General features: G+C 51.4%; 1 protein-coding gene across 2 annotated transcripts in view; it reads right to left on the reverse strand.

Moving 5' to 3' along the window:
* Positions 1–25,469, reverse strand: part of LOC126522886 (uncharacterized) — a 380,337-nt gene that overhangs the window by 28,190 nt on the left and 326,678 nt on the right. For both annotated transcript variants that reach the window (XM_050171729.3, XM_050171728.3), the window contains one exon: positions 15,975–16,278. In XM_050171729.3, coding sequence (XP_050027686.2) covers positions 15,975–16,278 — 304 coding nt within the window. The remainder of the gene's footprint in view (positions 1–15,974; positions 16,279–25,469) is intronic.

Here is a 25,469-nt window from a genome sequence, read left to right on the forward strand (position 1 = left end):
CACACACACGGATGCCTCTGCATGCGCTGTGCTGCAGGCAGAAGAGGATTGCGTAGACAGTCGACATGTCGTACACGTAAGTGGTGTACGTACAGAGCACTTTTGTTTTGCTCCACGAATGCACTGCCATCTCGCGTTGTTCTAGCGAACTTTTTTGTTGTTGTTTATTGTTGTGCGTCTACAGATAGTTCACTGGCGCAGCGGAAACCACAGGTTAATGGCGGAAACGTATGAAAGGGGAGGGGGGTCCACTTCCAACTAACGCAGCCCGCACGCTTTGATGTACCATACGCTCGACACCCCTTTCCGAAAATTGCGGCAGTTGCGCAGAGAGAGAGAGAGAGAGAAAACATTTATCCGGACCATCGATGTGGTTGCTCTTGAGGTCGAGTGGGTGGTGTCCTCATTCCAGGACTCTACTGGCCATGGCTGCTCGACGTACTTGCTGGACGAGAGCTTCTTGTCCCGCCAGGGCATCGCCGGTAAGCTGTACCTCCCACCGCTCAAATGACGTGCTAGGCGTCTTTAAGTGTTGAGGTTTGCCCCCGCACCCCCACGAGATGTGAGTGTAGGGCGTGTGTCGCCGCACCAGGGGCAGATGCCGCGATATGTATGTGGGAACATTTTACTCTATCTGTGTAGGTTTGGAAATGTGTTGGTCTGAATAAGTCGGAGAGCTATATACGGCATCTTCAGTGCTGAGCTTTCTGTGAGGCGGAGAATAAATCCTGCGGTTGAGTCGCTGGATCTCGAGTCGGTCGCAGTAATTGGACGGCATGGGCATGAAGGTAAAGGGTGGGGATTGATGATACGATTGGTCTTGCCCCGCTCGGTTGATTAGCGCTCGAGCTATATAGGGCGTTCGCCCTTTCGTTCCCCTCCAGACCCGCGTGGCGCGGCGTCCACGTGATTTGATGGTATTCTTGCAGCCTCTGGCCTAGAATCTGAGCCGCCAGAAGCGGTATTCGTCCGTTGGTAAAGTTACGGCAGGCCTGTTGCGAGTCGGTAACGACATGGACTTCCCTGCCTACCCTGTCTTCTTGCTTTATTGCCAGCGCCGCGGCTATGGTCTCAGCCGCAGCTGGGGTCTCTGCCCTTACGGAGGCCGCGAGGATCAAAGAATTGTCTCTCCCGTTCACGGCGGCTACCGCGAAGAGGCCCCCTACAGGGTACGCCGCCACGTCCACGTACGTTACGTACGGGTCACCCTTGAATTGTCGGCGCTGTCTGTCGACGCGAGCTTTGCGTCGTCCTTCATGGAGTTCATGACTCATGTGCTTCGGTATCGGGTTCGCCTTGATCTTGCCTCTGACCTCAGGCGGGAGTGATCGTTGCCCATCGAGGGCACGGAGCTCCGTTGCCGTTCCGGTCCGGTGGAGGATGGCTCTGCCCGCCGCCGTGTTCTGTAGTCTGGCCTTTTGCGAAGCCATAACCGCGTCCGACAGCTCAGCTAAGGTGTTGTGGATACCGAGGGCCGCTAACTTCTCGTTTGAGGTGGTGACAGGGAGACCAAGGGCCGTTTTGTACGCGCCTCTGATGATGGCATCGACTTGTTCTTGGTCGCGTTTGTTTAGCGAGTGATAGTGATACGGCATGCTATACGTTATTCTGCTGATCACCAGAGCCTGGAAGAGGCGAAGCGTGTCCTCTTCTCGCATGCCCTTGTGGCTTCTTGTAATTCGTTTTATAATCCGCGAGATCTGGTTGGTGGCAGACCTTAGGGTTTGGATGAGGAATGAGCTCGCAGATGCGAATGCTTCATGCGCAACACGCCGCTTACTGACGCTATACAACTGCTAATGGCACATAAGTGATGCCTACTTCGATGCAGTTTACAAAGCTACACATTTCATTTAATAGATAAAGCTACGCATCAGTTACGCATAGAGTTGAATTCACTAGTGCCGCATGGTGCTTCTTTATGGGCTTAATATGACGTTCCTATATAGGAGAAGTATAACAAAATAGGCGACATTCCTCTTTGCACTATTATTGGACATGCATACAAATTCATCGTATTTCAACATTACGCGTATATGTATGCGCTGCGCATTAACTACACAACCACATTAATTAAACAGCACGCACGCAATAACTAATTTGTTCCGCAGTGCTCAATAACAATTTCGGCGGACAGCTGTCGCAGCAGTTCGACAACTACTCCGCAAGTTTCATTATAGAAGGCAACTGAGTCAACGAAAGCTCAATCACACGCGAACAGGATCTCAAGAAGCATTCTAGCGAGACTCGCCCAAAAGCCTTTAGGAACAACCACAAGCTATTTTTCGCCCTCTAACGGTTCGCCCGCGCACAGAGAGGAATGCGGTCGAGTGCGCAGCCATCAGGACGCCACGGTCAACGGAATGCTCAGACGCGGGAAGCAGTGACGATTCCCGAGCGAGATTACGTCCTCAAACTCGTTACACGAACGGCGCTAAAGCACCTTCGAAGAAGAAGCTATAGCTGCTATACTATAGTAATCTCTCCCGTCTCAAACGGAGGTTTTTTACGCGCACGGAGCGGATATTATAACTATCGGGAGGCGTTATCGCAGCTCTCGGCCGTGGGCACTCCTGACGGCATGTTAAGGACGTTCGTTCAACGCATTCCCACCGCCACGCATTCGTTGTGTAAGCACGTACACAGACAAGCCCCCTCGTCCTCCCGACCGCAAAGAAACCAACCGCACGCACAGTTCGCGTGCGCTTTCACGAAGCATTGGACAGCGGCGCCCGCGGAGAGAGAGAGAGAGATAAACGGAAAACGCGTCAACAGCCGCCACTTTGGGGCATTTCAAGCGAGCGGAGGCCCGACACGCAACGAAGCGTTGAGTCTACGCGTCTGCAGTACGATAAAAAAGGCCCAAGGAGAAGACATATTAATATCGAAACGCAGACAGATATCGCGGTGTGCTTAGGAGTCGCCCCCGAGACGTTCCAACCTAAACGCGCTTCCTTTTTCGAAACGTTTATATAGCTAGAGAGACAGCTACAGGCGATACGAGTGAGCGTGCCAACTCGTGCGTCTCCTTTAACGCTATCGCGCGCGGCCTCGGTCTTTTAAATGCAGAAAAACCGGTCGTTTCTGGGTTTCGTGAAGAAAAAGCCACCTCCCACGAGGGCGGCTGCCTTGGAGGCAGTTGTGCAATTGTACAGCGACAGCCGCTACACGAGCTTATGTAACGACAAAAGACTTGGCGAGTTGTTACGGCGGGGCTGTTAAGGGGAGATCCACACAGTGACGGATCGGGGGAAGGGAGGGGGCGATTGCCCCTCCCCATAGCTAATCTTTGGAGCAGTCATCGATGGTTCTGACATGTGGTATAGTCCAGTCACGGGCAACATAAACAACAATCTAATTCACAAAGACAAGTTACTGCATGTTAAACACATTGTTCTAAAATGTACCAAAACAAAAAAGCACAAATAGAAAACAAGAAAGCGGAGGGAAGTTCAGCAACCCTCGACCGTCTCCTCCCCCCCCCCCCCCCGCCAAAAAGAAAGAGAGACGATAGTCTGAATCCACCCCTGGTTCCATGCACAGCGGTTTTCGTGCGGGCGGCATGATGGCGTTGAGGTCTGGCGTGGAACGTATCAAATGTTAGCAAGAATGCAGCCAACGCAGCCTGCGCCGGAGCCCCATGGGCGTTGGTGTGAACGAGCAGCGGAGGGTGTCGTTCCGGAGCTGCGTAGTTCTGAACGTATTGTCAAATCCTCCATCTTGTCAGTTGTGATTGGCTCACGGGACTGGGACGGTGCCACCTTGATTGGTTTGAAGCGCCAAGGTGACGGAATTTGACGAATATGGTGCTATTTTGATAGTGTAGAGAATAATTAACATCACCGCGTAGTGTGGTATGTATACTACATATAGAATACCCAATATTATATAAACAAGAGGGTCTAGGCTGCTGCTGATGACGGTGATGACTTCTTGGCATCCCCATCGAAACAAGGCGGTGACAATTAGTCACCTCGCCTGCTTGGGCTGATCAAGTAATTTACATATATTTATCAGTCTAGCATTTTCGTCTATATCGAAGATGACAGAGCTTGAATGCACATAAATAATTTTCTTCAGAACTTAGCTAATCTTATAACTCCTTGACACCGACATGTACAAGAAGCGGTACACATCAGCAGTAAAGTTGCTATAGTTCAAGGCCAACAAGCCATAAAGAAAACAGGCGTACGAGCATCTGAGTTCGCATTCGATGCACTGGCGAGAACGCCTACATGAAATAGAATGAAGAGAGAGAGAGAGAAAGACAGACAATGCACGCACAGAAAACAGCGGCAAGAAGAGATAACAACAAGAGAGAGAGAGAGAGAGAGGGCAACCAAAAGAAGCAGTAAGATAACAGAATGGGCATGTATACGCGTCCCCGTTATTTTTCAGCGATTTGCACACAGCGAGGCCGCTCATGCAGGCTGTCGGACCAGATTGGTCAGCGAGCGACAAAAGGAAGCACCCCTTATATCCGACGCGAGCCGCGGAATTCGACCCTCGAAAAATTGATAGAGAGGGAGACAGGGAGAAAGAAAGAAAGAAAAAAAAGGCTCTCGCCATGAAGTGTCCGCGCAGGCTCGCATTCGAACAACGGCGTCACCTTGGAATAGAACAGGTTAGAGGAACAGAGGGTAAAGGGTAACGACATGACGCAGCAGAAGCAGCGGAAGAACAACCAGTGCACGCAACTCGGCGGTGAGTCCTCTGATCGACAACAGTGAGAAAAAAAAAAAGGAAGAAAAGAAACAGTGACAAGTAAGTCTTCGGGTAGCGCAGTTAGAGGCATGCAGTCAGACGTCTGCCCATGGTGCGACCGGCACCACTTATTTCCAAATCTCGCGCGCGGTAATTCCATCTCTATGTTTATTTATATTCAGTGTTTTCTTTCTTTCCCTATCTCTCTCTCTGTCTCTCTGTCTTTCTTGTTTCCGTCTGACAGTATGAAGCGGCATTTAGAGACCGGTTTGACGAACGTCAGTGCATCGCCCACCGTCGTCCGCAACAAATCACGGAGACGTGCACATTCTGAGAAGCAAACAAATGCATGAAAAAAAAAAATGCCCTCGATGGGGTGGGGTGTGGCGGTGCACGGTTACAGTTTTATGTACTGGTGCATGGGCGGCCACTGGTGCGATTAGCGGCAATTACGCGCAATCCGCGGCGGCGTTTGCAAGCTACCTCCTGTACGCCCAACCACTCTCGGCGCATGCGCATAGGCGATACCACCGGGGCCGAATGTCCCGATGTACGAATGTATATATAACTGCAAGTTCCCAGGAGGGAATGCCGGAGAGTTCGATGCAGAGTCTGCAATAACCAAAAAACAGTTAGTGTACCGTATGTACTCGAAACTAAGCACGTGTTTTTCTAAGCCTACGCTGAGGCAAACTGTAATAGCGCCACACTCCCGAGAAGCACACAAACCCTATACAGCAGGCAAAGACAAGCGCTGACTTTCGACGCAGTATTCTGTTTGTTTCTTGCTGTTGTCCTCGCGGTCATCACCGATGGCGACGGTCATCTGCGTTGCTTACAGCTTTCCACAAGTTACACTCAGTTATTACAACTCGCTTGCGACGTCACCTTTATCACGCGTCTATCGTGCCTTATAATATATATAGGTTCGCGCTGCGACCTATAAAGTTGCGCGCACATTCGGGTGTGGCTGCTCGCGAGAAGGTGTCTTGCGTACGAGAAAACAGCGTAGCAAACGCAGCGGAGAGATGGAAAAGCTAAAGAAGGAAAAGAAACATTTATGAACGGCAGTTTCGTTTGCTACACGTTAGAAGTCCGCGGTACTGCAGATTTCAACACGGATAAAGCGACCATTTCGCGGAACACACGTAACCCATACATATAGGTCGCACGATCGACAACCGTTCGTGTGTATACATTATATATATATATATATATATATATATATATATATATATATATATATATATATATATATATATATATATGCGGTCGATCGTGACGTACCTCCGATCGTCCGATAACGCTTCCGATTTCACGATTAGAAACAGTTCTGCGTACTTGCGTCGCGGCTCACGCACTACTTCGACTACAACAATTTTCGCAGCTAAACATTGCGAGCACACATCACTTTCCCGGAGGGCACGGCTGCGAGAGCGCGCGCCCAGATTTTAAGTTCGCAATGTAGACCGGTTTCTTACAACTTACGCACCTAGCTCAGCTACTGACACATGGGCCGAACTAAGCTAAGCTTTTCGTTGGTAAGAACTGTTTGCCATTGGCAGTCCGCTTTCGCTATATCACTATGCATCCAAAACTGTATAGAGGACTGGCTGGAACACACCCTTACGAATACTTCTGACGTAACAAATGTTTTCGTGAATCTGTCTTTCGAAGCGCATACTATATAGCCAGTGTTATTGACGGTCGTCTCATTTTCAGCGTTTTCTATTCTCGTATCGCAAAAAAAAAAATAAATAATGATACGCGCAACTACGCCATACATGCACTTCCCTCCCTTTCTGTTTGTCGTCGTCCAACCTGCGGACATGAGTTTCCCCCGTTACAGTAGTTCTTAAGTTTGTAAAATGTTGCAAGCATTTGCCTGCCCTGAGCCTTTCTTACGAAACTCCTTAAACGCACAGCACGAATACACTTACGCCAGCTGAAACAAGGTGAAAAAGAAGAAAAAGCTGGAGCCAGATAGAGCGAGGCGGAAGCTCCGGCGTAGAAAAGATGGATATTTGCCCGTTGTTCCCGATGCACCGGATCGTACATTCCGCGCACGAAACCTTGCGCTAAGCAGTGTCAGTATATACCTACGCTGTCACTGCAACTGTAACTTTTCTTGCGCACTTTGAAATTCCGCTGCAATCGACCCCTATAAAGCAAGGCCGAAGCAGGCTGCTGTGCAGGGTTACCAAACGTGCATTGAAACAAAATTTGAGAGGGAGAAAGAAGAATCGCTCTACAGGTTCAAGTCTTTAACATCAAATAGTAAAAAAAAAGAAAAAAATAGAAACTAAGAACTAAGAGACAAACGATGAAAAAAAGGACCGGCCACGTTTAGAATGGTCGTAAAAAGCGTCGTAAAACAAGTCCATGGGGCGGCGCGCTAGCAAGCTCTGCCGCCGTGCAGGAAGCAGGACGGACGGAAAGCGCGGACGGCTCCAAAACAAGGCGAAAACGGGGCTCGGCCTTCGTTTTACCGGCGCCGGCCAACCGGCTGCAGAGAGCGGGCCGTGGGTCAAGAAACGCGTATTACATGTATGCCATCCTCTACACGGGACAGGAAACGGAGATGGCGATGTTCTCGCTCGACCAACCGCCCTGGCGGAAGGAAGTCGGGAAAGGGAAAGCGATAGGACAAAGGTCGAACAGTGGCACAACGAACCGGGTTGGATGATTTGTTCAGGCATGTGTGTGGTCACTGTGAGCGGTTTGACCCACAGTTACGGGACTCTGGCTGTCTGTGCGTGTTTGTTTGTTAGCGCGCGCGCGCGCGCGTGTGGGTATGTGTATGTGTGCGCGCGCGCGCGTGAGAGAGAGAGAGAGAGAGAGAGAGAGAGAGAGAGAGAGAGAGAGAGACTCGAAATGCACTCTTAAACAAATGAACACCTTTTGGGGTGTATATATTTACCACACAACGATAATCGTCATCTGTATTGCTTGCGTTTCCTTTCTTGAAAACGCTGCACTCGCTACCTTCCTGTCGACAAAGCTCTGTCATGCTGATAACGCGCATGCCATTCGTGACTTGGAAGTACCGGGCTCGCAGCGTTAAAGAAAGGAAACGCGGAGAGAACAGATGACGATTATTGTTGTGTGGCAAGATACGACCCAAAGGGTGTAATTTTGCTTAAGAGTGAGGGGCGCAACGTAACAAAATGGAAATTGCGAGATGGAGAAGAAGCTTCAGTATTGACCAATCACCCTGCTGTTGTCATGAAGCATGAAAACGCGTTTGAAAGAGACAGATCGCGAATTTCCGCCGTATCGCATGCTGAAGCACTTCCTTTTTTTAAATAAAAGGAGAGGTTGCTGCGAAGTGTTCTCCTTTCTAACCGCCTGAATACGAAAAATCACAGCTAACAGGCCACAAGTGACCGCAGGTAGCTGTAATTCATCAAAAAAAAATAAAAAATCCAGCAGCAGCGTTTGCGGGAGACGCCACGTGTCGATTAGCGGGCTCTGATGATGATGATGACGACCGCGACGTCATCGTGAGTAAAGCTGCGGCGGCGGCGCGTGGATGGAGGGGCTTTAATCGTCAGTATCGGCGTGGCGCGTGATCACGTGACCCCTGTCTTGACGTCATCCTCGCGCCCGTTCATTCGTTGCTATATGCTCGACGCGCAAAGACGCGGCATGGGGGGAACTTCGACGAAAATTTCAACGGTGATTGCGCCGCTGCTACGCACACAATCCACAAGATAACTTAAGGAGTTGCATTACAACTGCGTTATAGTGCGGCAACCTTTCGAAACCACCACACGCCTTCCAATCCTAAAACCTCTTCAGCGTCCTTACAAGAAGCGCGATGAAGGACGTCGACCACGGTGATTCATTCCGAAAAGCAAAGACGAGCGCTCGCTTAGATCGAGCACTCGCGCCGTCTCTCGCAGAGTGAAAAGGCACACGCAGCCTTTCATCTGCACGCACCTGCCTCGCAGCCTCGCTTCCGTTTCTCGAATGGACAGAGCGCGCGCTGTGGCGAAACTATATCATCAGGGGCACGGCGCACTGAGACGAGCCAGCGAGAGACAGAAGCACGGACCGGATTCCAAGAAGCTTCTCCTCCGCCCTACTCCACCTCCCGCCAAGCCTCGTAGACAAAGCGGCGAGGCCGGCGCCCGCCACGCCGGAGACATCGTGGGCGGTGTCGTGCCGAACGGTCGTTTAAGCCGGCCGCGCCCACCGGGACAAGGCGGACGAGCCGACGTCGTGCTCCGACCTGGCAAGCGAGCCTTCCATTGTTTCTCACTGAGCTACCACGCATCCCCCCCCCCCCTGCTAATAAAGTGCAGTGTTGCGGAAGCTGCAGAGCTGCAGTGGCAAGCTTCAATCGCAAGCCCGGGACTCAGAGGTGGCTCTAGTCTGGCCCATGTAGTACAGGTCATAGAGCTAGTATCAATGAAATATTTCAGTTAGTTTTCCAAACAAGACAGATGGTTACAGGGAAAAGAAAATGTAGACCTGACGCAATCAACAGTGGCCCAACTAGTGACGGAAGCCGGAAACAGCTCCCCCCCCCCCCCTTGTGGATATGGTGGCTGAAGAGGCCTGAGACGTCCCTCGTTCGACCACTGTTGAATACTTTCATTACAGATTTGTGCGCTGCGTGTTGTAGTGTGTTTTGCGTAGGTCGCTTGTCGATCAGTGGAGTGCACTGTGCATATACCACTTCATTTGTAATTGCTCCGACCTGGGACACATTGCCGTAGGGGTTGCCGGCAGCGAAAGTTGTCGCATCTTCAGTAAAGAGCGTGCGCCAACCGACTACGAGCTTTTATATGCATAAGACGCGCGAACACGAGCGCGATTTCGGCGCCACCGGTTGGCTGACGCCGCAGCTCTAGCGTCCGCAACACTGCACGGTTCAACCGACACAGAGGACAGCTGCGTGCTGCAATAGCGGCTTCCGCTTCTTCTTGCAAGCGATTGAAAAATAATAAAGAAATGAAACGCGCATTTCGCTCGTTGGCCCGCCATGAAGGTGGCCGGTCCGCTCTGGGCAGAACCAAGACAAACAAGCACTATTTCTTTCTTTCCTTCTTTCACGAAGACGAGAGAGAGGGGGAGACATGTCAGCTCTTTTTCGTTTTGTTTGACTTCCAACACGAAGAGCCTAAGAAAGCGTGATCATCAAGCAGTATCAGGCAACAGCAACTTCACTACAAAGTAGTACAGAGTCAGCTGAAACTGCGCATGCATAAACAAGTACATACAAGAATGCGAACATGTGCACGCACCACTGGATAAACGCTCGCACGTGTGGTGCGTGTTTGAGTCTTTATCCTTGTTTGGTTGTGCGGCTTCGGCCGCACAACCAGATAGAACAACTGACCCTCGTCAAGATGCTGCTGCAATGGGCTTTTAAATGCAAGAGCAACGACAAAACAAGGAACAGAAAAAGACGTGGAAAGGCGCAAGGGGGCCGGGACTGACGGCCAATTCCGCCACTAGGGCGAGCGGCGTTCACGGTACGCTGAGCCTCCCATGCGAGAAAGAAATCGCCTGCATGGCGTGGCTTCTTCGTCTTTTCTTTAAGTGTTAGTATTTCGGGAAGACCTAAGAAAGAACGAACGAGCAGCTGTCGCGGCCGCGTTAAGTAGAAGAAAAGCAAGACTTCCGGTTTCACTCACGTCAACCGCAATAAATGTGCGCTTCGGCGAACCGCCCGTGGCGTCGGATATCGTGGAGAGAAACAGCACGTGGCTTCGTGCATCGATGCAACTCCCTACTGCCCTTGTCAAAATAAACGTCATCGCACAGTAGTTGGCCTCCTCTGATTCGGTCTCGAGCGAAAACTCTATAGAGGGAGGCGAACTCTCGACCTCCAGGGATTTCTTGCCGCAACAATTCCTACGGAGCAACGCGAGGTAAGCCGGGATTGAACAACGCCGGTGCTGCTATAGTGGCTTCGCTTCTTTCGACAAACACCGTATACTGACGGTCGAATGATAAATAATTAACGTAGCTTCGCAAATGCAAGCGTTACTGCGCTAATGACACATCCGCTCGTTATAAAATTTCACGCCTTAAATGACAGATTCGAAAGAAAAGCACTACATGAGCAAGGAATGCAGGGGACAAATTCACAAAGCATCTCATTCCTAGGAGCCCTCTGTTGTGTGTCGGCAACTTTCACTTATGTGTCCAACATCCCTGTTGGTTGGCACCCGCTCTTACGAACAGTTCTTACGCAATAACATTGTGCGTGTGTGTGCGTGTGTAAGGGCCGTGATCCGGAAAAAAAAATGTAACATGTGGTTACCGTATCTTTCTATCAGCGGATAACGCGATCGTTGTCAGGCTAACAAGGCCTCTTAGAGATGTGAACGTACCGATTACCTCGCGCGAAGAGATTGAAGGAGGTTATATATATATATATATATATATATATATATATATATATATATATATATATATATATATATAGAGAGAGAGAGAGAGAGAGAGAGAATAATATTGGGGGGACGATTTCAGCGGGGCCGGTGCTGTTTACGATCTGAAACGTCCCGCGCGACGAGCGAAAATACCACCCAGACGCTATCTCGAAGGCAAATTAGAAGGCAGGGGGACGAAGCAGAGACACACACACACACACACACGGAGGAAATTAGTGCCCCGGGTACCGAATCCCCGCACACGCGGTCACATAAGAAACGGCCAGCGCAAATGATTCAGCCGCGCGCAACGTTATACTCTGTAAATACACCTGACGCCGAAAAGAAAACCCGCCTTATACAAAATGTAATCTCGGTGATCCGGGGCAATCAGCCGGGGAAGAGGGGGAGGCCTCGCCTCCGTGGCGCCGCCGACATTAAAGGACAATCTTATGAGAGAGAGTTTCTTAGGAGCCGCAGTGGGGGGAGAAAAAATATTCGGCCGGCTGCCATGCCTCGCAGATTGGCGGGGTTCGAAGCACTGTGTTTTTACGAGCGCCTCGTGATTACGCCATGCGAGTACCCGAACGCCCGCGAACAACCACCGCGTCTCCGCTTCTCCTCATTCTGGCCGAAGCCAGCGACCTCTCCCGAGATCCGGCGAACGTAAAAGAGCGAATTTAGAGACGACGACCAGCGCAGCGTTCGTTATTTTCCAAAGGCACTCCTCTTTTTATCGAAGACGTGAGTGGAAGGCAAGTTTGACGCGCGCAGATTTAGCAAACAAAACTTATCGGAGAGATACACGAACTCACGCTGTTGCGCGCAGAAAGCAACTGCCGGGCTGGTCGCGGTTTCGCCCGGGCTCTTCGACAAGTTCTATGCAACATCAGCAGGGCACAGCATAGGTGATTAGAAAAAAAAAAAAAAGAAGGCGTGCACAACCTCTTCTGTTAGAACGTCTGTCATCGCATGAAAACAGTAAACTATATAGCGAGTTATTGCAGAGTGGCGTTTGTTATCGTGCTAGGCCACCGCGTAACACAGGCGTCGGGGCCCCGTTTTGAATATGCATACGATACTTGAAATCAGATCAGCACACGTGTAGTACCGAACCGCGTATCAAGATCGAACAGCTTATCTGCGATAAGTTATGATTCTTACCGGGGCTAGCAATGACTCAGTGTGTGCGAACTCTGATGTAGGAACGCCCTTCCCCTACGCTTTGCGTGCCGCCAGGACATGATGGAAAAAAAAAAAAAACATAACGAGACGTCGATTGAACGAGCACAGAACTGGAAGTGTTCAACTTTGCAGGAAGTTCCGTCCCACAGCTGCCGCAATACAACTACGCGCAGGCAGCAACCAATGTGTGCAAGAGATAAGGCTGACCGATACTACATCAATTCCTTCAGCTGGCACGCCCAGCCACGTTCGAGCCTTCATATCCAGTTATCTCCACTGCCGGCGTTGACAGCACGATTAAAAACGTGGCCTGCTGCGAGGGAACCGAAGAAGAGAAAGAAAACAGCCGTACTAATCTAACAACGCTGGCATCGTGGTGGCCGCTGCGATTATCTCACATGCCTGCAGTACTGAATCCTGGGCGGGTATATTGTAGCGATGCCTTTTTTCGATTCTATGCTTTGTCAGGCTTTTCGCGCTTGGCCAGTGGTCAGAGCGATGGTCTGCCCACATTATCAACGGGATCAGGCGGCCGTGTGTGGTGGATGATAAGAATAGCATAGAATAAGGTATAAGGCATCGCTACAAAATAGCGGCCCTGTAGCAGACATTTCCAGGGAAAGCGATCCCGGAAACCGCAACATATCATCGCATCCCTCGTCACTTGACAGCATTTCTCTACACTTACTTCGTAGAGTGGCATACCGCGTATACTCGCCTACAGCTCGCTTAAAAGCACCCAGTAGTAGCATAGTAGAAGTTATTTATATAGAAAGGCTCCAAAGTAAAAGCGCCCAAGCGCCGGCAGGAACGATATAGGCATCGCGTTAATTTTTTTCAGCATACACACCAGTCGATTCCTCCGACGAGTACACAACCTCGTAGCAGTTTTACAGCAAATACAAAGCACACACTACGCTTTGTACCTGCTGCAAGACACGCCATACGAAGAATGCATCACAAACTGGCCCGCCAGCAAACGTTACCGGAGTCGACCACCCTCTTTCACTTATAGTTTCCATCTCACCCGACAACCTACGACGACGCCGACCCTACACACGACGCTCACGCCAGCGCGAGAGGATGCGCGTTAGATCGGACACGTGTATACACAGGCCGCCTCAGGCGGGGAAATACAGTCCTCGGAGGGGACGAACCTCAGATCTGCTAATTAGACGTCGCGCGACTGCCGTAAGCAGAGTATACACCCATACGTACTGCACGGAAATTAGTCGCGCGACTACTGCATCGACATCAGCAACAGCACAGCAAGAAGCCGGACAGCGTATGCGCAATAAGAGGGTCCCTCCCATCAATAGCGTGCATACAGAGAAAATGCCAAAGCTATATAAGCGCGTGGCTGCCTTCCACTGGCACGCGTCATTATCGGCAATTCCGAATCGCGAAACAAGATTGGAGACGGCGACGCAACGCAAGTGAGTCGAGGGGAGAGTGGGACACAAAAAGAAAGAAAGAAAAGGGAGGGCAATAATCCGGGCCATTTCGTGTACGCGCGGCTTGGGTCTCCGCTCCCGAAGCAAGGCGGCGCTCGGCAGCAGGCAGCAGCAGCCGCCGCCGGCGACGCTCTCTTCATTATTGGTGTTCGCTTTCGCTTACGACCCCCCCTTCCCCTCCTCCTGTTTATTGCGCACCCCACAACCATCACCGTCACACTACTTCGCTTCTCCTTCGTCTTCCTGCGAGCGTATAATCCGACGGTTTTGACGGGGCCGCCGCGCGGCGTTATGCGCCTCCTCTCTCTCTCTCTCACTTCTCCTTGCCCTCCGATCGTTTTCTCGAGCCTTTCTCGAAACGCATTCCGTAGCCGATGCCCCCCACCTCCAACGCACCACCTCCCGCCGCTAGCCCCGAAAACCGGTCGAATTAACTTTCACCTTCCATAAGTTGCTTGCGCAACGCCAATTTTGCTTGGCTAGCTCCTTCTATGCATATATCCAAAACGTGTGAGGCCTACAGCTATACGAGAGTATGCTCACGAAGGTGCACACTCTCTCTATGCGGTGAATGTGTTTTTTCGCAGATTCCTGCAGGTGAGAAGCCGACGGCGACAGCGCAGGTGCAGTGTAAATACTATGCAGCAGCAGTGTTGTATATGTATCACGTCCGTCTAATAACTGGACGACACCGCACGCATTACACACAGGCCCCGTGGTTTGTTAGCAAACAGTCGTGAGTTTCGCTTACGTGAAGTCGACTCGAGAAGGTCGAGTCAGAAGTCGAGCTGACTCGACTCGGGCGAGTCGAGCCAGTTGACCGAGACCAACCAAACAATGTTTACATGCATCTTGCTAAGAGGGTTGACCGAACTCGACCCGCTAGCGTTTACTCGAGCGCAGGTAGACGCCATCTGAAGACGGGACATCGGCACGACAAGCCGACTCGACCATATGAAGTCGGGTCGAGTCGACCCGAAGTAAGACGGCAACGTTTACACGTCAAGCTCTTCGTTGTTCATCGTACATTTCCCAAACAATTATAGAAATATCGGTCATGTGTATCACTCTTGCCTTGAAAGGCGCGAGATCTTGCGTTTTAAGGCACAGTATACAGGAAGGGCGAAAGAAAACCTAGTGCGGTTGGAGGTTGAAAAAGACAACTGCAAGACTGGTGACGCAACAGCCGCAGCAAAAACGCGGTGGATTCGGCGGTTCGTTAGCACGAACAGAGGATCTTGCAGGGACACTAAACAATCACATTAACTTAAGCTGTAATTTAGTAAATTACGCTTCCGCAATAGCAAAAGAAGCCGCAAATGGGAAACAGTAAGTTTGTGCACCAGATCGCCGTGACGTCACTGATTCTGACAGCGCCTGTTCGGACCCAGGTAGATTATTATCGGTAAAGAGGGAGTGCACTGAATCTTATAGAGGAACCAAAGAGTCAAGCTAGGAAGCTTGCATTTAATCTCCCTGCGCCAATACAGCGCCGATGTTAAATCAATTGAAACACATAACGTTAAAATAATTTAAAAAGAAGCACGCCGAAATATGCTTAAGCACATTAGGTCACGTTAAAGGTACAGGCGATGCAGCTAGCTCCCGAGCGAAATGAAAAAAAAAAAATACTAATGTGTGGCTTTCATCTTCATTAATATTCAATTTTCTATTTATTCATTTTTTGGGGTCCCAGGAATAATAAATGAGTTTTTAGAGAGCACTTTACCTATCTCAACTGATTAAGTATTGCTTTTCAGTGAAACTTTGGTTTTCCTATCACATTGAATGTCACTTTACGCCACGGGAAGGCAAGAAAAAATGAACTCGAGCCTTACCCGCCAGAGCAATCAAAAGGGGAGAGAAAACAAATGATAAATGTAACAGGGAGGTTAACCAGGACTAAGCCCGGTTGGCTACCCCACACTGGGGAAAGGGGAAAAGGGGGGGGAGATTAAAGGAGAACAGAAAGTCCACTGGGGATATCGATCGGTCACAGATCACAGACGGCGACTCAATCGGGTAGCTTTCAAATATCGCAGCAGCGCTTTTGCGGCCGTTTGTAGCTGCCATATGCGAGGCCGTGTTCCCGAGATCTTGTTCGAGGTGAACAATGGTTTTCTATCTAACTGATCTGGAGCTGCGCAGAGGTCACAAAATATATCAGCCTACACCTCCGCAAAACCAGGAAGTTCACAGCCTACAGAGCATGCACCTGAAGAGAGTTTTTGACCCTCCGTACCTGTTCGGGCTTGAGTCCCGGCGGCACCCAGGTGTACTCCTCTAGCGCGCAGCCGCTGTCGTCATCCGAATGCGACTGTCGCTGGACGGCCTCGGTGGTCCCGGGGTTCGGGTTGGGCCCCGCGGCCGGAGAGGCCTGCTGGAGGTGATGGTGCGGCTGGGACTGCTGGTGCGGCGGGGGTGGCGACGTCGAGTACGCGGGCGACGACGCCTTCTGCAGGAGCCGGTCCACCTCGGCCTGGTTGGCGGCCATCGGGCCGTCCTGGTGATCCTCCCGGGGACACTTGCAGTTGCGGCATACTTTCCTGCAGGGCACGCAGGAAGAAGAGATGTGAGATGCCGCCATGAGAAAGAAGTTGCGCCGATTGCAATGCAGAACTATTCGCGGAGAATCGCTATACTTCGTTTATTTCTTTATTTACATATTCGGTACTGCGAACCACAATGGGCCCAAGAAGGGAGAGGGCAAACAGGGATGCGAACAACCACTGTCGCAAAATGTGGATAACGTTCGTAAATACAGTGACCGTCAAATTGTCACAAGAAAAGTACAACGCAACAGGATTCAGGAAAAGATAATCGACCGTGAAATGGGTGGTGTCGTGACGGTCGTCGGGGGCATGACGTGTTTCCGGCTCCGCAATTACTTCCGGCGCAAGAAGCGCCAAAGGTCATAGCCTTTGAGATACGTTGTTATTCAGCTGCAATCGCCGCTGAGGTACGGATTTGAACACCAGCTATGGAGACCCCCCCCCCCTCCCCCCCTATCCCCCAGGAAGACAAGCGTTAGAAAAACACGCAGGCAAGAAAACTCTCATAAAGTGACGAGCGTTTGTCTTGTCTACGTGTTTTTCTAACCCAGTCCTTTTAGCGCTCATAAAAGGTGGTGTCCAAAACATGGCGTCCACGACGTGCTTACGACTGAGCAGTTGTTTCAGGTATAAGCATTTAACAACAGTGTAATCTTCGAGATCGGCTTCTGTTATTTAGAGAGAGCCGTAGCGGGCCGTGGATTTGGACCCCACCTCTTATTTTCAATGGCTATGAACTAACTATCCCAGCAAGGAGCAAAACACGACTATCCTGTGGCTGCGCAGGACGGTGCTAATGTGCGAATTCGTGCGGGCGTCTGCTTGTGTGTGCGTGTACCTGCCATATTGACGCTGTAAACCGGCTATAATTGCGTTTGTAAAGCGGGCAGTACAGTGCTTCAAGCTGCTGCCTTACGTGCAACGCAATAAAGGCGTAGATCCCCCAGAAGGAGTTGAGCTACTTCTCACCTAGCCTCAGTTAAGGCGTCCAGGAATCGCCTTAAGACGCGACCGGACGAGGCAGTAGGCGATAACCGCTACGGCGACAACGAGACGGCGGTGGTAATTTTAGGCGGGTTATGTTCGTTGCTTCGCATTGGGGGTCCGGCCATATCAGTGCACGTATCTGTATTAGAGACACTTGAGAGTGCACTATACTCCTCCTTCCCAGTTCTGTGCGCTGGAGCAGAAATTGCGGATCGCGTGACACAACCGGGAACTACAGAACCGGGAAGACGACCCGTCCAAGCTGTGCTGCTGCGCCTCTTCATCATCGTCACCATCGTAGTCGTCATCATTATCATCGTAGTCATTGGCATCATCGTCAGACAGATGACGATCACTTCCTGTGGTAATCGTTCCTACACTGGCCGATGCTACCTGCAGCTTCGACTATACTGCACGTAATTAGGATGCGCGCAACCTCATTAGAGGAGGTTAGCCAGGTAAGCAGGCGCGATACGTCTCACCTACAGGCAACTGCGAACTGCAATTCCAGAAGCGCCTCAGGACGCTCCTTGAAACGAGACATCGAGCGACGGTCTCGTCGAGTGATCGACCTCGGCGACGTCTAGCGGTGGTGGTTTAGAAAAGAAAAAAGAAAGAAAGAAAGCTCAGAGGACTCCGAGAACGCGTCACCTCGCTGCACTATAGCGGATGCTCGCCTAATTCTTCGCTCCCACAGCAATATACAGGGGCCGCGACTCCCCACAGGCTGCTCGAGAAGTCGGCAGATGAGAGCCGTGCACTGGCCGAAGATAATTGCCGGAGCCATGACTGTATAAAAGTATAAGGGCCTCGCGCTTTCGGACGTGTCCCGTCGCAGCTCTGTTGTCCACCCCCCGTATAAATAATTCATGGCCGCACACAACGCTCTGCGCGGCCCGTTGAGTGCGCACACATGGGCATCATGGCACGGTGGCAACGGGGACCGGACGCGCTGCTTCCATCGTCTCGCGTGTAAGCCAATTCGAGATCGGCCGCGTCGATGGGACGGCGCTCCCGATTCCCGCCCGCCTCTCAGTGCTGCCGCATAGAACCGATGATGAGCCTCTGTGGATTCTATAACGCTGTGAAGCGAAGCTGTATATTATATGCTGCGCGAATGGTGGCTGCAGCTTCTCGCCGTGCGATACGCGCGAACGCGAGACGGCTGCTTTGTAATACCGTAGCTGGCGAAACCAAATATGTAAAAGTGACGAGATAAAAACAAGAAACTAATACAAAGGAGGTGTCTCATGAAATCAGGCCACAGCCCACAAGGCGTGCCGGATAAACACGCACGCAAATATACAATGGGCGAACTGCCTATAGATTTATGAACGCCAAGGTCGTGGACTCCGGACGTTCCCACCTCGTATGGGCGCCCCCCCTCCAAAAGCGAGGCTCGGTAGCATGTGCGCATGCTAGCAATGCACGCCGGCTGCGCACGTGATGCGATAGATACAGGGGTTGGGGGTGATGCGGCCAGGTAGGCATACTCATAGCATTCAAGCGTATGCTAAGTAAGTATCGACGATACTGAGGCACTCACCTATGCCTGCCGCAGTTCCCACGAGAAGATAAAGAAAGTGAAAAAGAAAGAAAGAGAAAAAGAAAACCGCTATCGCGACGGTGCATGTGAAGTGCACACTGCAGGCTTCAACTTGCCGCAGTCATGAGTTTCGTCTAGCTTTTTACGATCGAGAGAATGTTTGTCGCCTTGAGAGTTACGGCGTTTTGCTCGAATACCGTTCAGAAGTGGAAGTGCGGCAGTGGAAGTGTTCCTCATATACAAAAACTATAGTCGCAAGCACTATATACACACCTCCGAGTTGAACATTGCACAACCCTTAGGCGCAGCACTGCGTGCGCGAGTCTCACGACGAAGTCAAGTCTCTGCGTGCATACACACACACGCGCGCACACACGCACGCGCGCACACACATACACGCACACACAAGATAAGCTAGATTTGAACGACATGGTCAAGCAACCGACTCAACCATGCACTGTACAGGTGCCACCATCAGCACAAGGTTTGGCTAGCAGTCACTTCTACATCCTACGTCTGAAAGCCGCCGCTCCTCCCACGTATACCATCCAATTGCTGACCGTCTATGTATTTCGTAAGCGGGGTCTGCATAGATCAAGCCCCAAGCCGAGTTCCCCCTCTCGCTTCTCTATACCCCCTCTCTCTATCACACTGTCACCTGAAAAATAGAGCTCTCAGCGGTGAGCCCCCCCCTCCCCGAAACAACGAACGCGAGCGAACGCGATGTCGGTAAATCTCCCGAGGACTTCGCACCTGTCGCCGCGGTAGCATACGGCAGGCGAGGTACAGCAGAGCCGCCTATACTGGCAAGGTGGCGGAGGGGAGGGGGCGGGGACCGAGTAATACGAACGGCGCAGAAGCGATGTGCCCACGCGATGCGACCGTGGCGAGCGAACTCATTTGCGGGGCGCCGCTCTGCTATACGCGAAACATAGGGCCGGTTGCCCACGCGATCACACCTCGCTGTTGGACGGTAGCGTTGCGTAAACGCACTACGCGCGCGTAATAGCGCACGCGGCGAGAGACCGGAGGTGCGCGCGCGGGCGGCCACCTGCCAAGCCGATCCACTGCTACCGCGTTGGGAAGCATACGGCGCGCGCGGCCGGTATACATACGGCGCCAACGCATGCAGGGCGGGCGCAATTCGTAGCGCGATCTATCCGTTGGAAGCACAGGGAGACTCTGTGGTTGGAAGAACAGCGTAGGCCTGATCGCCTCTGCCGGTCTCGTCGGCGTTGACGCATGGGCGCGTTTCTTAATAACGACGCAGGTGGCGCTCGAGCGAAGTGCGGGAAGCCAACGGTCGACGAGGGTAAGGCGCGGCCGAGCACCTCTTACAGCGTGACCCCAGAAAGAAACGATTCAGACGTTCCACTGATCGTCAGATGAGTTGCAGACCGCTATGACCTCTTATGGATTAAATTGAATTTTGAGGTTTTACGAGCCCAAATAACGATACGATTAGGAGATACACCGTAGTGGGGGACTCCGGAATAACAGCGATCACCTGGGGTGCTTAAACGGGCACCCGATGCTCGGCACACGGGCCTTTTTTTTTTTTTTTTTGCATTTCGTCCTTATGCGAAATGCGGCTGCTGCGGCCGGGATTCGATCCCGCGCCCTCGGGCTTAGCTAGCAGCGCTTCGCCAAAGCCACTACGCAACCGCGGCGGGTCTTCTTATGGATGCCTCGCCGGTGAACGGGCGCCGTGTGAAGAGAAACGTAATCGAGTACGGCGGAGAATTAAATGGCGAGAAGTGATTAAAAACAAACTTGTAGGCATCGATTAGCTGGTACAGTTGGGCGGTGCAAGACAGGGGTAATTCGAGATCGCTTGGGTACCTTCTTGTCTGACAGCGCGGCCACATTTGCTGATACTGTTCATCCGTACACCTGAACGTCCGTTTTTTTTTTTTTTCTCACATCTTTCTAACTCCTTTTTTATTTCCTTTCCATGTGCCAGTACAGGACAGCCAACCAGAGAATATCCTTTGGTTGAACTCCATGTCTTTCCTATATGTTTTTTATCGTCATCTCGATCTCTGAATACGCGTTCATTAATCACTTCCTTCGGAGCGAAGTCACACAAACGCACACACACACGCAAAATAGAAGGAAAGATGAAAAGAAAGAAGCAAGGACAGGGGCATGTAGTGAGTATGAGCCACCCTCGTAGGCAAACGAACGAACGAACGAGCGAACGAACGAACGAACGAACGAACGAACGAACGAACGAACGAACGAACAAACGCGTGCTCCTATCTACGTGTTATGTGCCACGACGGCTAGTGTATATGTAAGTCCACTGGATTCAAGGAACTCTCCCTGCCTCTCACGAAACGACCAAGGCTCTAAAAGGCGCCGGCTTTGTGAAACTATACGTATACGCATGCGGCCGAGCGGCGATACCACGCGAGGCCGGCATCTGATTGAACGGCCGGCGCGCACCCCGAGACGCACCTTCACGGCCGTGACACAGATGCGGAGCACGCGCGATCGCGGTCTCATCGACACGATTGCCCCGGAGCTATAGGGCCATTGTTCGCTGGCCACCGCACGCGAAACGCGGGCGTGGACGGAGGCGCCCCCTATAATGTGCAGCCTGCCCGCCTTCGTTATTTGCTTCGATGACATCGTTCAGTAACAATATTTGGCGATATACATACATTCAGGCGCTTATTATAGATATATTATTATTATTATTATTATTATTATTATTTGTTTTGAACACATATATACATATACACAGTTAACAGGAAAGGGAAAGCGAGGAGCAGGCTGGCAACTGCCACCGGAAGGGGCACAGCGCCTGCCTACTCTTATGAAGGTAGGTGACAGCAACACAGAAATGGAAGATAGGAAGGAGGGGAGGAAAGAGGAAAGGAAGAGCAACAGGACAAATCTAAAGACTAAAGTAGAACATAGTACACTACGCACGTTGTTCTGCCGAGTTTCGACTCTGCAGCCGGAATTAAAGTGACGCCGCGTCGAACAGCCTCCACAATTATCACATCCATGGCTAGTTCGCTATGCGGCTAATTGTGACGCTGCACGATAAAAGTCACACACGCACAAACGCACGAACAAACAAAAAGAGGTGAGGTAGGCGGAAGGGTGAGGGGGATGAGCAAAAATTGCGCAACCCTATTGGATTAATCTATCGAATACGACGCAGGAAAGACAAATACTACGTAGGAATGTATTCGAAGTGAACCAAAGTTGAACATGTACATTTTCAGGCAGAGAGGTGAAGCTACGTAATTCAAAGATTCGCGCCGCGGCTCAGATCGAGAAGATGGACACCGTACACACGCACACGCAAAAGTTCTAGGGCTTCAATCGTTCTGTCGTAAGAGCAGGTAACAGCCACTCGCGATTTTTGACATATTGTTAGCGATGGGCGCCGGCAAATGGCAAACAGCTCTTGCGAACCTGCACAGGGGGGCGAATTGTCGATTCGTCCGCCATGTATAGATCGAGGAACCACGTGTTCAAGAAACTAGCATGCGACAAGGAAGCGCACGCATACCGATGACGACACGGGGTGTATATATATGCCAGTGATAGTTGTCATACGGAGAGACTCCATCTGCACGCCACTGTCACAGCGGAAGCGATTCTCCCGCAAATGAACATCCTGATGTCAACGCGGACAGACGGGCTTTATACTCGAAAACCTTACAATATCGGAATAGTATTTCTTGCGGTTTTAGGAAGGAGAGAGACAGAGAGAAAACTAGCGATGGATAACGCTGTCGCTAGCTCCTCTGGCTCTGTAGCGCTCGCTCTGGAAATTGACGACACATCTATTTCGGTCTCGTGATTGTCGACTACGCTTGTGACAAATGCGGTGCTTCTTGCGGTGCTGGCCGCGTGTCTACGCACAAGACATTGGGGTGGTCCTCATACTTGCTCGTGAGCGCCTGCGCTCGGGCGACGATGGAAAGACGATGGAAGGGAGGCACGGAAGGAACGGTCTCGCCGTCCTTTCCTCTCCTCGGAAGACCACCGTCCCTCCTCGGCGACTTTGATTCCTTCACGCACGGCCTGTCCCGTTCCCCTCATCGTTCCTCCCCGAAAAACGATTCAGTGTACAGCTTTCTACATCGTCCATTTAATTTGCGTCTAACGATTCTGCAAACACTCCGTCCCCCTTTCTCCGGCGCCATGCATCGATTCTCCTCGCGCTCTGCCACGGTCGGACGAGTGTCGGATAACGCCTTGCCAAGACGTTATCACGCATTCCTGTACAGACGCCGCCACAATTAGTATATATGGAGCCACGTCGCCTCTCGCGAGAAGAGACGAAGCCACGGCGGCAAACGCAATACACGCGACGTCGGCGCCGGGGAGCATTTTTTTCGTACGACGGCGTCCATTAGCGGTGCTGCGGGCGAAAACTTGTCTCCCGATACATCGGACGTTCCTCGACATCGTTTATCATAGCTCGCTAATACCTCCGACGTGCTTTCGCTTTCAACGTCCGGTTTCGCGATCGTCCGTGCGAGTCGCCTTTCCAAAACGGGTTGCTTCGTTCGTCCCGACTTTATCCACGCGCGCCTTTTCTCGAGTTCTCGGTTTCGGCGTTCTCGATTTCGGCGACTCCATGGACTGAACTCGCCCACGAAGCAAATAGCCCAGTGTCGACGGTATTCGATAGCAAGTTATCACTATAGGCTCTTTTAATGTGAAGCATTCTCAGCGACCTCTCCGGGTTTCTCTCTCTATATCTCTCTCTTTACATACGGCTGAGTTGTCACCAGATGTTTCGTCTGACTTCACGCCATATGTTCCCTCCTTTCGTACACACCAGATGGCGCGACTACCTTAGTGTCGTTACATAGTCGTCCGTTAATTTAGGGTGCCATTCGCAGTAACGCTAAGCGTTGGGTGCCTTCTACACCTCGTGGCGTTATTTTAACGCGAAACGTTCTTTGCCTCTCACTACAGCACTTTGCGGTCGGTGGGCGGGCACACAGGCTCCTGTCCCGGCTCGCTTGCCTGCTTGCGCTTTCGCCCTCGCCCCCTTCCCCTCTCCCTCCCCAGCAGCGCAATTTCCCGATGCTGTGTACCCGTGAGGCCACCGGCGCACGCATCACACGAAGGAACTACCTCACTTTTCTTTTTCTTTTTATTTACTTACCGAATTCTTCTGCCATGGAAAGGGATAAGCGTCGACAGCGTTCGGAAGCGAGGTACCAACTGGGCAGCCTTCTATTAAACTTTTTTTTTTCTCGAGATCGAAATAATAATAAAATTGAATCGAAACAAGTATTCTTCCCCGACGAAATTGAAAAAAAAAAAAAGAAAGCTGTTCTCTTCCTCGCGGCCCGACAGAAGTGCAGGGTGTAGTACAGAGGACGGCCCTCGGCGGTTGCAACAACAGTGGCATTCTGGTGCGCGGCGCGGGTGTGGAATGCGGCGGAGGCGGGTTCCGTCCGCGAGTGCGATCTGCCGCGGCCCCCCTGTCTTTCATTTTCATCGACACGCTCGAATTGCGAAACGTATAGTAGCATCCATACCCGGCTATAGCTGTGCATTCGCGCATCCGTCGGGAGCGGGGCTGTACGCCACGTTGGGTCGCAAGAACGCGCAAACCACCGTTCTTTTATTTCTTTTTTTTCCCCACGAAGGCCATGTGTGCCTTATCACGGGGCGCTTCGCAGTTCCGTCCGTCCGTTCGCGAGTCTGCCCGCGAAGGCGGTTGCCGAAACTTCGGAAGATGCATGCACCGCGGGAGGTTCGAAACCGCGCGGAAGTGTCGCCTGCGCAATTCGTGCGCTACATATAGGAACGCGATCTCGACATTGCTCGTTTATAGACAGAAGGAGAAGTCAATTAAACTTCTTTAATAGACCTGCTTGCCGCGCGCGCCATTGGCCGAATACGTTTCCTGCGTAAAATCGGCCTGTCTGTCGGCTCGCTGCTACCGTCAACCCTTAAAGGCCAAACCGGAGGTCGACATGCACAGCTTTCACTGAAGTCAATATTATATATTTCCTTTGCCTCCCTCACTGAGAACACCCATTCTGCGAGGTGAATGACAAGACTAAAAAACCGAGCCATGATTTCATGATCCGGCTGCCCTCATGACTCGCCTGCGTCACGAATCCCAGCCAGGAAAATAGAGGCGAGGGACTCTCTTTCTTTCTTTGATAGCCTCAAGCCTAAAAAAATGTTTGAGCAGCATCATCTTCGTTAAAGGAGCGGCCAGTTTAATCATCGGGGGCCGAATTCCCATGACTTTTTATGCGTAAGTGCTGTTTCCCTTGACCGATCATGGTCGCTAATGGCGTGCTCACGATCGCCATTCACTTGGCGTCTGATCTTAGGAACAGTTCTAGCGTAAACAGTTTTGTGAATATGGGCCTAGACGTGCGAAAACTAAAAGCCCTCCGAAAGTACCTACAACGTCCTCAGCATGCAGATTCTTCAACTCCCCTCCCCTCCTTACCCTCTCCCAAGCAGCCAGAAAACATAGCTTCTTGGCAGGTTCCCCGTGTTGGAAGCGTCGACCAAACACCTATAGTCGTGTTTTCCCAGTATACCGCATAATCCTTGTACAACCGCAAGGGTGTAGCTGCGACGTTACTGCCATTAGTGTAGGCGAGTGCTGTTTTGTCATTCGTCAGCCGCATCCGCCAATTATAAA

The sequence above is a fragment of the Dermacentor andersoni genome, chromosome 6, assembly GCF_023375885.2.
Source record: "Dermacentor andersoni chromosome 6, qqDerAnde1_hic_scaffold, whole genome shotgun sequence".
Lineage (NCBI taxonomy): Eukaryota > Metazoa > Arthropoda > Arachnida > Ixodida > Ixodidae > Dermacentor > Dermacentor andersoni.